Source organism: Chelonia mydas, chromosome 20 (genome assembly GCF_015237465.2).
Source record: "Chelonia mydas isolate rCheMyd1 chromosome 20, rCheMyd1.pri.v2, whole genome shotgun sequence".
Classification (NCBI taxonomy): domain Eukaryota; kingdom Metazoa; phylum Chordata; order Testudines; family Cheloniidae; genus Chelonia; species Chelonia mydas.
Window position 1 is genome coordinate 4,855,163 of NC_051260.2, and position 13,727 is coordinate 4,868,889.

A 13,727-nucleotide genomic window follows, 5' to 3' on the forward strand; every position below is an offset into this window, starting at 1 on the left:
AGTGGGGGCAGGAGGAGGGGGGGGGTTGAGGTGGGGGCTTGGAGGAAGGGGTAGAGGCGGAGCAACCCCGGGATCTCAGTAAGTCGGCTCCCATGGGTGTGTATGTAACTATGGCTACCTTTAGCCACCCGTAAGTGGATACATCCCCATAGATGCCCCTAAGTAGGAGAAGTGTGGGGCATCTAGGCTAGACAAATGAAGTGATGGCTCAGGATGATAAACGAAGACCCTGAGTGAGCCGGAACCCACAGTAATTTGCCCCTTTATCAGCATTTTCCAGCCGCTGTAAAATTTCCACTGAGGATAAATTGCTGAACGAGAGCTCCCGCGGGGAGGGGGTGGGCGGAAGCAGACACAAAGGCTTGGAGATTGGGGGCGCCGTCACAATCAATCATCTTAATAATCGGGCCACCAGGAAGTGCAAACAGCTGAGCTGCCAAACCTCCCATGGGTCAGAAGCAGCTGCCAAGCGCGGGCGAAGGCAAAGGCAAGGAAGACTGGGGAGTCGCCCGGGGTGTCCTATCAGGGAATGAAGCATTGCAGCTCCCCATTCAGAAAAGGGCCGGGGAAAGAATTGCTCCAAGCCACTGTCCGTTGGTGTTGCTGATTGGTTCAAACCGACGGGGTGTAAGATGGGAAGCTCTGTGGGGCAGGGACTGTTTTATTGTTCTGCGGTTGTGCAGTGCCTAGCCCAGTGGGGTCCTGGTCTGCGACTTCAATGCATATAACAGTAATGAAAATAATGAATAACTCCCCGATATCCAGTCCTGCAGCGCCCCTTTCTCCTCCCCACAGGATCTGAGTAACTCCCCCTGAACCCCATGGAGTCACTCTGGATTTACACCAGTGTCACTGAGTAGCAGCGACTTGAACTGCTTTGGGGGAAAAAAATCCTCTCCCCACCCCCGCTTTGCTACTGCAGAGTTGAATAAACAGGCAGACCTTTTAAATCTCGGAGCTGAATATCAGCTTAGCGATTGTATTCAGAAAAAGCTAACAGATAAGCTCAGGAAATTGCCCGTAGCTGGTTGATGCTGGGAACTGAAGGAGGTGATAGACAAGCCAGGTGCTGTGGGCAAATGTGATTCATTGTATCTAGCCCCATCCAGGGGGCAGCAGTGTGCCCAAGTGGTGGGCGTACTAGACTGGGTCTCAAGAGACCTGGGTTCTATTCCTCCTGCTGGGTGATCTTGGGCAAGTCACGGCCCCTCTCTGTGCCTCAGTTTCCCCATCTGCAAAATGGGGCTAATGATCCGGCCCTCCTTTGTAAAGTGCTTTGAGATCTACAGTTGAGAAGAGCTAGTTTATTATTATGCATCTTGTTTTCTCATCTAGTCCCATACACATCTATCTAGCTAATTTTCCTTCCTATGCACTGAACCAGATTATGTCCTAGGGATTTTTGGGAGTAGCAGCCTGGAATACCTGGAGGTTCAGGTCTCCCCCCCCCACACCCCTAAATCCTCTAAGCCGTATAAAGCTCCATTCCCTTGTGGGTGGATGTCAGCCGTCAAAGATGGACATCGGGGACTTACTAGAAATGGCCCCAGTACCGCATTTCAGACTGTCCAATGTTGAGAAGTGGTGAGTAGAGAGCTGGGGTTGTGGTTCAGGTCCACATCGAGAACTAACCCCACATTGGAGGGCATCAAGACTGGGATTTTCAAAGTACCCTAAAAAAGTTAGGCTCCCAAATCCCTTGAATATCAATGGGATTTCAGTGCCTAACTCCCTTAGGGTATGCCTACACTGCAGTTGGAGGTGTGATTGCAGCATATATAGACATACCTGAGCTAACTTTAATCTAGCTAGTGCACGAAGCTGTAGCAGCCCAGACTTCAGTGTGGATGGGCTGAGTACGTACACACGGGCCCAGATTGCACTGAACCCCATGCAGCCACTGGTCCCTGAGCTAGCTGGAGTCAGGTTCATTTGGGTTCATCTGCGTATGTTGCAATCACTCTTGCTACTGCAGTGTGGACATTTTTGGAAACCCAGCTCATGTGTTTATGGTCCCTTTTGGATTAATGCCAGACGTCCTCATTCGGCCCAAACCTTTGCCCTTTGTGCCTTGCCTGGGAGTGGCACTGAGCCTAGGTTGACACTGGAGTAACCGATAACGAGATCTGCTCCAACTGGATTAAAGGATTTGTTCCTTCCTGGGAGATTGGGTTGGCTGAAAATGATGACCTTTGCCCTGGTGTCACCGAAGCGAAAGGTACCAGGGGGTCCTGACTCCCATTTTCCTGCTCTAATGACTACACCACATTCCCCTGCCCAAGCTGGGAAGTGAAGCCAGGAGCCCTGGCTCATAAATCAGCTGCTCTAACCAGTCCAGCACACCCCACTCTTAAAGCTTGGCTTAGAACCCAGGAATGGGTTTCCCGTTAGCTGCTTTAACCACTGCACCGTGCTGCCCCCTCAAAACTGGGTGTAGAACCCACATTTCCTTGCGCCCAGTTACATGCTTTAACCACCTTCCCTTCTCAAAGCTGGGAATGAAAGCCTGGAGTCCTGATGGCCAGTCCGCTGGTCTAATCACGGCACCACACTCTTCTTCCCATTCTGGGAACAGAACCCAGGAGTCCAGAGGCCCAGTCAGTGACTCTGACCCTTGCCCTGTATTCCCCTCCCCAGGCAGGGAATAGAACTGAGGAATCCTGATACTTAGGCCCCTGTTCTAGCCACTAAAGCACTGGCTACTGATCAGTGTTTTTGAATAAAACCAGCAATATCCGAGGGCCACATGTGTGCGGCCAGCTCTTGGGGGATTATTGTCACGCTCACCTACCTCGCCACCCTCCTGTCATCACCCCTTTGCCTCCATGTTTTCTGTCTCTTTCCGCTCCGGCGGATGCTTCTGGCACCCGACGCTGTTCACCTGCAACAAAGGTGTTGGTTGTTCCCGACCGACATCCTGCTACAGGTGGCTAATGACGGTGATTGATTGCAATGCGGGGGAGGAGGTGCTGGCATCCCAGCCTTTGACGTCTTGCTCTCAATCCAGGAGCTTTTATTTTGCAATTCTTCTGCGCTGAGCGCTCAACAGACGCTGGGAAATGTTGACAAAGGAGGACGTTGCCCAGAGTCTGGCAGCCTCCATTAATCGCGTTGGGGGCTGCAGTTGTTTACCTGTTTCTGACTGGGCTCTAGCGGCTTTCCCAGGGCTCCCCAAGCAGCTGGGCACGTTCCTCTAGGCTGGAGACGGCTGCATTCGTCTTCGATCGCAGCTGCTTTAAGCAACTGTCAGCACTGGCCTCTGAATGGAACCTGTTCTTTCTTGGAGGCCACGTTCTTTAGCTCATGACTTGAGGACATGTAGCTACGAAGGCCAGTGATTTCAAAAGGGGCGTCTGATGTGGGGTGTCTCAGTGTGAGATGCCATGGATGGCACAGCGTTTGCCATGCCAGCTGAAGTCAATGGCAGCCTGGGGTGTGCACAAAGTGGGGGGAAGCAGGGGCACCCCCAATAATCGTCAGGGGCACAGAACTCCTCCGGCCCTGGGGGTGGGGGGCAAAGGGGGAGAGTGAGCTCCTGCCAGGGCAGTGTGTGTGGGGGGATGGATGAGGGAAGAGCGAACTCCCACCAGGCCTGAGGGGTCGGGGGAGAGGTCCTGCCTCTGAAAGTAAGCCCTGGGTGACTCAAGTTGGGCACCCAAAATCCTGATCCATGTGGTCCCTTTTCTAACTGTAAGGCCTAGGTGTGTGTGAGATCGTGCCACTTCTTACGGGTCATTGTGATCCTTCTGTCACTGGCTCCCGTGCTCAGTGTGGTCTAGTGGTTCCTTTGCTGGCTTAGGCGACCTGGGTTCTACTCCCATCTCTGCCACAGCCTTGCTGGGATACTGTGGGCCAGTCTCTGTGCCTATGCTTCTTTCCCAAAACCGTGTCCTCCATGTTGTGAGTCAAGCCCTCCCTTCTTGCTGGTCGGGTTTCTCCCTAAAGCTGACTGGTGTATTTGTCTCTTTCCTTTAGGTGCCGTGGCTCCATGCTATATATGCCGTGCTGGGTGCAATTGTCTTTACTATGGTAAGTGGCGCCGAATCCCAAGGAATGGGAGATTGAACTTGGCCAAATCAATCAATCAATCGGGTAGCAAATCGCCTGTCCCTTGCAAGGCAAGACGAGCATGGGGAAGGAGGTGGGGTGTTTGTACTGAAGGAGGTGGTGGGCTTTGTACTGCAGAGCAGCGGGGACGTGTTTCGGACTTTCCCTTCAGGAGACCTTCGTGTCCAAAGGTGGATGACAAATAACAATCCATGGGATCATCTGGGCCTAGTCCCTAGTGTGCCTGTGTCTTTCCCACCACATCAGGGCAGCGTCTGGCCTGGCTGGTGGCCCTGGTTTAAGGCCAGTCATGGTATGGAATAGCGAAGGGAGTGAGGTTCATCAGCACAGCTGGGAGAGTAGCTCAGGATGGAGGGGCCTTGGCAAAGCGGTGTGTGTCTCTGGGGGTGAAGTGGTCAGGACTGGGGCAGGGAGGCAGCGAGGGGGAAACCTGCTGGTGACGGAGCAGGCTGGGAGGAACTCTGCAGAGCTCCAAGAAGCAGAGACCGTCAGTGTTACCCAACAGGGGCAAGAGAATGATTTGTTTGGATATTGATTGGGAGTGGGAGCTACAGCTAGACCTTCGTTACCTTGAAAGGGGATTGAACTTCTAAATGTCCTGGCTGGAGGGTGACCCAGACCGAGATGGACCACTGTGGGGCCAAGGAAGCCCAGTCACAAGGGGGCGCTGGAGGGAAGGGCCCCCTGCAATCCTGCATCCTGCCCCAAGGTGGGGCCCTTGACAAGGGGCACTAGCAGAGCTGTGGGTGCGGGCAGCCCGAGACTAGAGTAGCAGAGCGTGACATGGGGGCAGGATGGACATCACTTGGCAGAGCCATGTGTAGAATTTAGGACTGAGATAGCAGGCGGAGAGGGGTGCTCCATTGCAGCCCGGGAGGGGTGGGCGTGGTGCCAGAGCTGTGGGTCCCATGCAGAACTCCCTGCCCCCACTCCCGAGGCCCCTACCCTTTTGGGTCAAAAATACTTGCTTTATTACACCAGAAACAAACGCTGGGCCCGTACACGAGGGAGCTTCCAGGCAGCTTATCGAGCAAATGTTTCTCCAGAGCGTACATTAGCAGAACCACGTTTGCCGTTCGGAAAGCAGGAAGCACCCGCCGAAGGTGCCACCCCAAATGGGGGGTCAGGAGGACAGCTGCCTTGGGGCGAGGCCGTGCCATCTGGGCCTGCAGGGAAATACAATAGCAGTTGAGCAATTCTTTTAATAGCTAATAAAGTCAGTTATGAAGAACTCAGATGTTTTACGATCGCCCTGTAAAATGTGCCCAGGGTTAAATGGAATATAACTGGCTCATAAACATATACAATCAGATCCTCAGCTGCTGAAGCCGATGGACCGAGCCTCTAGGGCCAATTATTATTTCTGTCACAGAAGCCCTTAGGAGACCCAGACCCCATTGCGCTGGGCATTGCATCTTCACACACGCTGCCCCAAAGAACATAGTGCGACCAGGAAAGGCGCAGGGACGCGGCGAAAGTTGATAGACGAGACAGATGTAAGGTGGTAGGGGGAATTGGAGGCTCAGAGACCAGCCCAAGGGCACACAGGTTAGCAGCAGAGCCATTCAGGTCCCCGATTCCCCACCTCCTAGACCGGGCCCCCTCTCTGCGCCGTTTGGCAAAGTCACCCAGTCACCGTGCGGGGAGGGGAAGGGTATAATTCTTTATAGCTGTAGCGTGACTGTGCCTGGAATGTTGCGCTGGGTTTGGGACAGCATGTTACCAGGCGGGTATTGCTCAAGTGGGAGGAAATGCAGAGAACAGCAACAGAAACAATCCCGGGGCTGGGGGAAGGGACTCGCAAGGAAGAATCAGGCTCCTTGGCCAAGTGGCAGCCAAGATGGGGCTGCGGGGGTGAGACGATGGAAGTCCCTGAAGGTAGTTAGCACCAAGGAATCGCTGGGGGTGGGGTATAACTGGGAGGAATGGAATGAAACTAAGAAAGGAGGTAGCGTCAGCATAAGTTGCTTGGCCATGAGACCTGTCCTGCTGCGGAGTTGTCACCCCAGGGGACGTGGCCAAAGCTCCGTGGGTTAGAACCTGCAAACTGGACAAGACAGAGCCCTCGGTTGTACGCGATGTGGCTCGGGGCCAGGTCACTGTGGTGAGAGTGGGCAGCCCTGCTGGGCGCAAAGGCAAAGGCACTGGCCCGATGGCATGTGAGTTGCCCTGGGGTTATCAGAGAAGTCCGTGGCAGAGGTGGAGTAGAGCCAGGCAAAAGTTTAGTAATAACCTGAAACTCATAGAAACAGTTGCTTAAGGATTGCAAAGCTTAGGAGGTCATGAGTTTCAGTCGCGAGCCTGCAGGGTCCCTGGTTCTAGGCCCCCCTCACCCTTGTCCCCCTGAAACACAGTGACCCTGATGCTTTCAGTCACTCCAGTCCCCTTCATCTGCATGTCACCTCATCTATTGTTGGTACCAGACTCTAGCAAGGTGGGTGCGTGCCAGGGTGGCACTCAGGAAAGAGGTTTAGCTGACCAGTGCCTGGCTGCTGTTTAGCCTGGAAATTAAGACTGGGTTCTCAACTCCCACCTGGAGAGATCCCTCCCTCCTTATCCTCAGCTGGAATTGAATTGCCCAGCGCTATGGGCAGGGCTGGAGTGAAACCAGTTTGGGTCACTGTTGTGACCTGCTTCCATGAGCCATACTGGGAGCTGCATCCTTAACAAAACAGCGCATAATTCCTCCTGCATCTTCGACCACCTTGGGAATAATCCAATGCACTGCGGGATAATGGGGTGGTAGCCTGGCCAAATCTCCTTTTGGAGTGTAGCAATATCTATCCACCCCCCTACACAAGTCACCCAGCAGGCCAGTGGGAGAGTAAGGACTTGAACCCAAGTCTCCTGAGTTCCCATTCACTGCTTTGCCCGCTGGGCCACGCTGCCTCTCCATGATAAAGTTTTGAAGTGTTGTCATGGGGTGGTAAACAGCAGCTGAGTTCCACCCAAGAACCAGCTGCATTTTAATAGTGGGTATAATTAAGCAATTCTCGTAGCTGTTGATTGGGCTCCTTGGGGGCAAAAGGGTCCTGTGGCAAGCATGCGATGTCTTTGTGGGTCTGTTTTCCCTCTCTCTCCCCTCAGTTCCTGGCATTCGACACGCAGCTGCTGATGGGGAACCGCCGGTACTCACTGAGCCCAGAGGAATACATCTTCGGAGCCCTCAATATCTACCTGGACATCGTCTACATCTTCTCCTTCTTCCTCCAGCTCTTTGGCTCCAGCCGGGAGTAAGTGCAGTGAGAAAGCGTCTGTCCTCGCCCGGCGAAACAGAAAAATGTTAAAAAAAAAAAAAAAAAGAGGGGAAAATTATAGCCAACCTTTCTGGTCCCTTTGCCAGCTCCATTCCATCTACTGAGCAACCCCCCTGGTTCCTTCTGCAGCCTGTACATATGCTGTTAACCCTTTGTGACCCAGAAAGCAAACTGGAGTGGAAATGCTATGCTTCCTCCCACCCCCTGAAATCAAACCAGAGCAGGGTCGGTAGTGCCGGCAGGGCAGAAGTCTGGGCTCTCCCATTTGCAAAGGTTCCCCTTCTGGCTTCGGCACATTATTGCATGTAGGCACGGTATGCTGTGTGCTGCTGAGATGCAGAGCCTGGCTGTGAAAGGGGAAAAGATGGGGGCTGGGAATTTGTTGGGGTCCTGGCAGGAGAACCAGCAGCTGAACAAAAGAAGGGAGTAGGTTAGGGTTCCAGGATTGCAAAGGTATCCACCTTCCCGCCTCCGTGCGCAATCTGAGTCATGTCATTCCAGTAGAGACGCAGCCCAGAAATGAATGGCGCCTCTTGGCAGTCCCGCTAGCAGTCATCCACCTGCTGCGAGAAGAGCGGCTCTCCATCAGGGGCAGCCCCCTAAGAGACATCCCCAGCACCCTCCAGGCGTTCCTGTGTCTCCTTTCTACCAGACCACAAAACTGAGCACCCCCTTTCCTCCCATAATGCCTCTCAGGCCAGGCTGATCACTGATGTGGGACTCACCTACCCAGCCAGCTGCCTCAGGGGATGAGTAGATTGGAGCTGTCTAAGGGATGGGCCCCAGGCGGGATTGCAAACAGGTGTCAAGGGGTCATGATACCAGCTTGCCCTTTCTATATCACTAAATGGGGAGGGAGGGTAGGTCCCAGTTAGATCCTGGCTAGATGGGAGCCAGGTCCTGGGGTCCTAGGATGGAAAAGGTGAAGCACCAGCCTATGCAAAGCCAGGAATCCTGTGTCCCTGGGGAAGATGGCGAGATTGGACGAAGACCCTAGGGACTCATGGACTCATTAGTGTCCTACAATAATGGCTTCGAACTCTAGATGCTCCATCGTACAGTGCATCCGGGGTCACCACCACCACGAATGCAGTTGTATTGCTTGGTGAGCATGCACAGCTTGGAAGGGCAGAGAGGTGTCTGCATCACACCCTGGTGGTACTGCACGGATGCCCCCATGCAAGCTCCCCAGACTGCAGATTGGACAGCAGGTGCTGGAGAGGTCTTCTTTCTAACCGCTGGAGAGCATCACGTCCACCAGCAGGGCTGGGTGGCATTAATGCTCTTGATCAAGATTCCCTGACCCCCTCCCTCCTCCATCGCAGCAGGGCAGCAGAAGGTTCCTTCTCCTGAGGCGACTTCTGAGATGCTGAAACATGGAGCTTGTAAACACTGAAGTTACGTGAGTCACCCAAGAAGGGATGCCAGCTGCAGGCCCCCTAAAGCTGGATCTCCATGCAATTGCCAGGCCTGCTACGTGTGAGCTGGCACAAAGCATGACGAGCTAGATGTTTCTCACACTACCCTTTGCTGGTGAGCAGATGTTTCAGCACCTCTCCTGAGAAGGCACTTAGTACTCAAGGAACAATAGCTGACGTGCGGCCTGTCGCTAAGGAGAGAGAGTCTGATGAGTTCTGCAGGGACAGAATGAAGTTGGACCAAATACTAATATCCCCGTTTAAAAAAGTCCATTCTACCAGCGTGAATAACGTGGCAGAGGAGCTGATCTAGGGTTATCCTGCCCCATTGTTGCACGTTCAGGGGGACCCAATGCAGTTTTGAAGAAGGAAACTGAGGGATACACCCAGGAGTACCCAGGAAATACCCACATCATTTAGTGAGGGCTACCGAGGTGGCATTCCAAGAAACCACTTGGAATAGAGTGCCAGGTCTTAGCGTGCTTGTGCCAGGTTGTAGGACCCTGAGGACAAAAAGAGCTGTCCTGCTGACTCATCCTGGCAGCTAGATCAGGTGGATCCTATTAACCTCAACCCAGGATATAAAAGGGATTTTTGAGTGTCTCCCTGAGACAGAGAAAGCGCTAGGGTCAGGAAGAGAGGAGGTCCTTCAGGGAGCAATTGCAGAAACAGCAAAACTCATGCGCAAGCTCCGGTGAGATGTTTCTATTTGATGTTATGGACCTTAAAGGTAGAGGGGACACTAGGAAAAAGGGTAAGTTTGGACTTGAGCCTGGATGTGTGAGGAGAAAAGGGGGAATGCCCATGCTGCTGACACAGAGTGGTACCCTGAGAAATGCCCACTATCCGGATGGATCACTGAGGATGACCCAAGAACCACCCAGGTGGGGCTCTCTCTCACAGAACTAACTGAAATGCCAGGTAATGAAAGCAGCCCCTTTGCTATTCAGCTATCCAGGCCCTCATTTTCAGCTCCCCTGCCCTCTAAGCTGGGCCCTTTGGACAACCCTGAGTGCACCAGTATCTTTCCATCTTTGCCCTGTTAATATCCCCCATTTGGAAATCAACTGGCTAATTAACGGTAGGGCCCCAGGCTGAGATAAGATAAGAGGCATTTAATGCTTATTTAAAAGGCGATCTTTCCCCCGATAGGGCCCTTTATCTGAAATCTCCCTGGGAAGACCAGGGCATGTGCGTCAGCAGGTTGCTTCTAGCCATTCCAACCCGCTGGAGGGGGAACCTGTGCCAAGATCTCCATACTGTACATTCCTTCTCTGCTGCTGTCCTGCTTCCCAGGCGTGCACACGCCTTCCACACGTGCCTCAGCCCCACGCTGGGCGAAGCAGAGGAAAGTTACTGTGCACAGGGTTGTAGGAAGTAAATCTCGTGTTCCTTTACTGCGCCTCTGCTGATCCCTCATGTTCAGAGATAATCCTGCTCTTCCCACACCCCTGTCCCTCCCGGTTCCTTATTGCCTGATCCAAGGACATCACTTTTGTACACATTCAGGACGGGCACTCTACCAGGGGGGATGGGCGTCTGTGGAAGGCTCCATCTGCAGGGACTTAGAGATGCGGCAAGTGCAGCCCCTCTGAACTTCACAGCGACAATGGGGGAGAGTTGATGGTGTCGTTCTGGATTTACAGCAGTGGGGACAGAGCACAGGATTTGGCCCCTCTGGGTTGTATGTCGACATGTCAGTTGGAGATGTGATTGCAGCTCGGGTGGGCATACCTCTGCTGGCTTGAATCTAGCTAGCAGGGTTAAAAATAGCAGTGAAGCCCCGGCAGGGTGGACCCCGGCATGGGCTAGCAGTGTGAGTACGTACCCTGGCTTCCAGGTGGGCTTGAACAGCCCGTACTGCTGTTTTTAGGTGTGCTTGGTGGTTGAGGGCAGGCCTGCCCGCCACCATTACAGTATAGACTCCGGCTGGGTCAGCATCCTGAGAGATCTGCTGGCAGAAAGTGGCAGCTGTTTACTCAAGTTATACTTCTTGGTAATAATAATTAGCACTTACCGTCTTCAGAGCTGTTTACAGACATATAGGCCAAAATCATCAGCAGTGGCCAGTGAGTTTTATTATTATTATTTTGTGTTGCTGTAGCCCCTGGAGCTCACAGATCAGGACCCCATTGCTAATGGAAGGTTAAAATGCTGAGAGTTTGATTCCCTTACATTCTGGGGAGATCAAAAGAGCAGAAGAGATAAAGTGCTGGCTGCAGAAGCTTTCCAAGCCGGGACCCAGTTCACCATGGCCCTGCGACATGACTCTTCATTTACACCAGTGCAAAGAGGGCACGAAATGCAGGTGTAAATGATGACACATGGTGCAGGTTTAGCAGAGAAGCAGGCCTGATTGCTACCAGGTGAAAGGAGAGAGCTGGGTTCATACTGGTCCCAGCACAATTTGCTTCTTAACATATTCGCCCTGCCTGTCTCCTTGAGAATGAGTTCTTACAAAAGACAACCCCTAATCCACAGATTCCTTTATTTATGAAATCCCTACGGCCTGCAAAGAAAGCTGCAAATAGGCTGTTATATATTGTAGCAAATCCATGATCACATTGGCTCTTCCTAGATGTTGCTGCACTGCACGCAGTGGCCATTTAGAACTTCACAGTGACAGTAGGGATAGACCATGGATCTTTCTAGTCCAAAAGCCCAACCCACTGGGTGAAAGGAGAATCTCCATTAGATGCTGGCAGTATAGGGCCTATGACACACATATGAATTATGTTTCTATCTTGTAGAGTGTGGTGGTGCACGTATATATTAGCTGGGTCAGTGCAATATCTTGCACAGGATGCTGCAACCCTTAAAACAATATAGAGAGGAGGGTGGAGGAAAGGAAATAAGTGCCCTGACAAAGAAAATTATTGAGCACTTGGAAACAGGGGACAGATGGTTTGAGGGATGCGATTACAGGGGAGAAATTGTCTGGATATCCCCCTCACCCCCTAGTCGAACCCTCTCTGCAAGGATCTTAGCAGAAACTGAAAACACAGTTTACCTCATTACTTACCCCCAGACAGCTACTGCAGAGAAAGGCAAATGCTTCCCTCTGCACCTAGGCCAGGGCTGATTTTTTGAGACAGTGGCAGCCTCCTGAGTTGCAGTCTTCCAGCCTGAGAAGGACCCGGATGTGGACAGTCACACACTTTAAGGAAAAGTCCAAATCCAGGTCCAAACTTTGCAGCTGCCTCCCGTCTCTACAATGGGTTGAATCAGAACCCTGAATCCAAATGCCTCCTGGACTTTGGGAGAAATTTGGATCTGGCTCCTGGTCCAAACTTTGCCCCCTCTCTCTACAAGCGGCTTGATCCAGATGCCAAATATACTTTGGGAGAAGCCCCGATCTGGATCCCAACGTGGCCACTTGGCCCAATCTCTTCTGCAGTGTGGAGTGATTCACCTTTCACCAGCAAGGCCTGACTTGCTGCTACTGCAGTGGAAAACACCTGCATGGCACCTGCTCGTCTCTCTCCAGGGGAAAACAATTAAACCAGAATAGCTTGCTGCCCCTGTGTGTTTCTTGGTGGAATTGCAGGGGCTCCCATCCTTGCATGTCCCATCTGTTCCAGTTGCTGCTGTCACTGATGCTATTTAGCCTCCTCTGTGGGTTTCAGCCGATCCAGCTCTCCAAGCAAGGGCCTGATCCTGTTCCCCGTTGAAGCCAGCAGCAAAAGTCCCTGGCGCTTAGATACAACAGGGATGAGGAACACGTTAGCACCGAGAGGGACGAAGTCTCTGTTGGTTTCAGTGACGCAGGACAGGGGCCCTAAGGGAGACATATCAGAGGGCAAGGGCTGGGTTTTCCCTAGGGGGCTTGGGTGATGCGGGATTGTTTGTCTCCATCCATACAGCTCTCCTTGCTCTGCACTTGTTCTCGAGCCTCGAAATCCCAGCTCCACCTGTGACCAGTGCACTCCTCCCTCCCTCCTTCCATTCCTTTGATTTCGTTGTAAATAAAATTTTGTATTTTCTCTGGACATTGCTAATAAATTGTTGCAAAACTGGGAAGATCCTTGTTTTTCTTTCTGGTGGAGGTGAGGGTGGAGGCAGAATAATGTACAGCAGGCTTTGTAGATTAGTTGCTTTTTTTTTTTTTTAAAGGCCAGAAAGAACCTTTAGATCACAGATTCTAAGGCCATATGGGACCACTGTGATATCTAGTCTGACCTCCTGTATAAAACAGGCCAGACGATTTCATCTGCTTACTCTGGGATTGAGCTGAGTAACTTGTGTTTGACTAAAGCATCTCTTTCCAGAAAGGCATTCAGGCTTGATTCAAAAACTTCAAGAGATGGAGAATCCACCACGGCTGTTGGTGGCTTTTGCCCAATAATCACTCTCAGTGTTAAAACAAAGAGGGCCTTATTTCTCATTTGAATTTGTCTGGCTTTAACTTCCAGCCTTTGGTTTCTGTTCTGCCTTTCTCTTCTAGATTAAAGAGCTCTTTAGCAGATGATATTTTTGTCCTCCTTAAGTGCAGGCGCCAGCTTCCTCCAGGCCCACGGGGTGCTCAACCCCTCGCTCAACCCCAGGCCCTGCCCCTTCCCCCACGCCCCCACCCGCCCCACCTCTTCCTGCCCAGTTCCACCCCCTCCTCCCAAGCATGCCCCATGCCCACTCCTCCCCGTCACTCCCAGAGCCTCCTGCATGCCGCAAAACAGCTGATCGCGGCAGGCGGTAGGCGCTGGGAGAGAGGGGGAGGCGCTGATCGGCAGGGCAGCAGGCGGGCGGGAGGTGCAGGCGGGAGGGGGGAGCTGGCTGCCAGTGGGTGCCAAGCACCCACAAATTTTTTTCTGTGGGTGCTCCAGTGCTGGGGTCAGGGCCTATGCCCTGAAGGTATGTATGCACTAACCAAGTCGCCTCTTCTTTTGGATAAACTAATTGAGCTCATATATATATATATAAAATTTTATTCTCATAGCAAAATGACTAAGAATTATTATTTTATCAACTACAATTGGTTAATAACATA

General features: G+C 52.3%; 1 protein-coding gene across 1 annotated transcript in view; it reads left to right on the forward strand.

Annotated features, from left to right (window-relative positions):
- The window catches only part of FAIM2 (Fas apoptotic inhibitory molecule 2), a 35,051-nt gene extending 22,291 nt beyond the window's left edge, over positions 1-12,760 (forward strand). Inside the window, exons 11-12 of the mRNA XM_007069916.3 lie at positions 3,976-4,029; positions 7,156-12,760. Of these exons, the coding sequence (XP_007069978.1) occupies positions 3,976-4,029; positions 7,156-7,305 (204 nt within the window). The 3' untranslated portion in view covers positions 7,306-12,760. The remainder of the gene's footprint in view (positions 1-3,975; positions 4,030-7,155) is intronic.
- Positions 12,761-13,727: the final 967 nt, after the last annotated feature.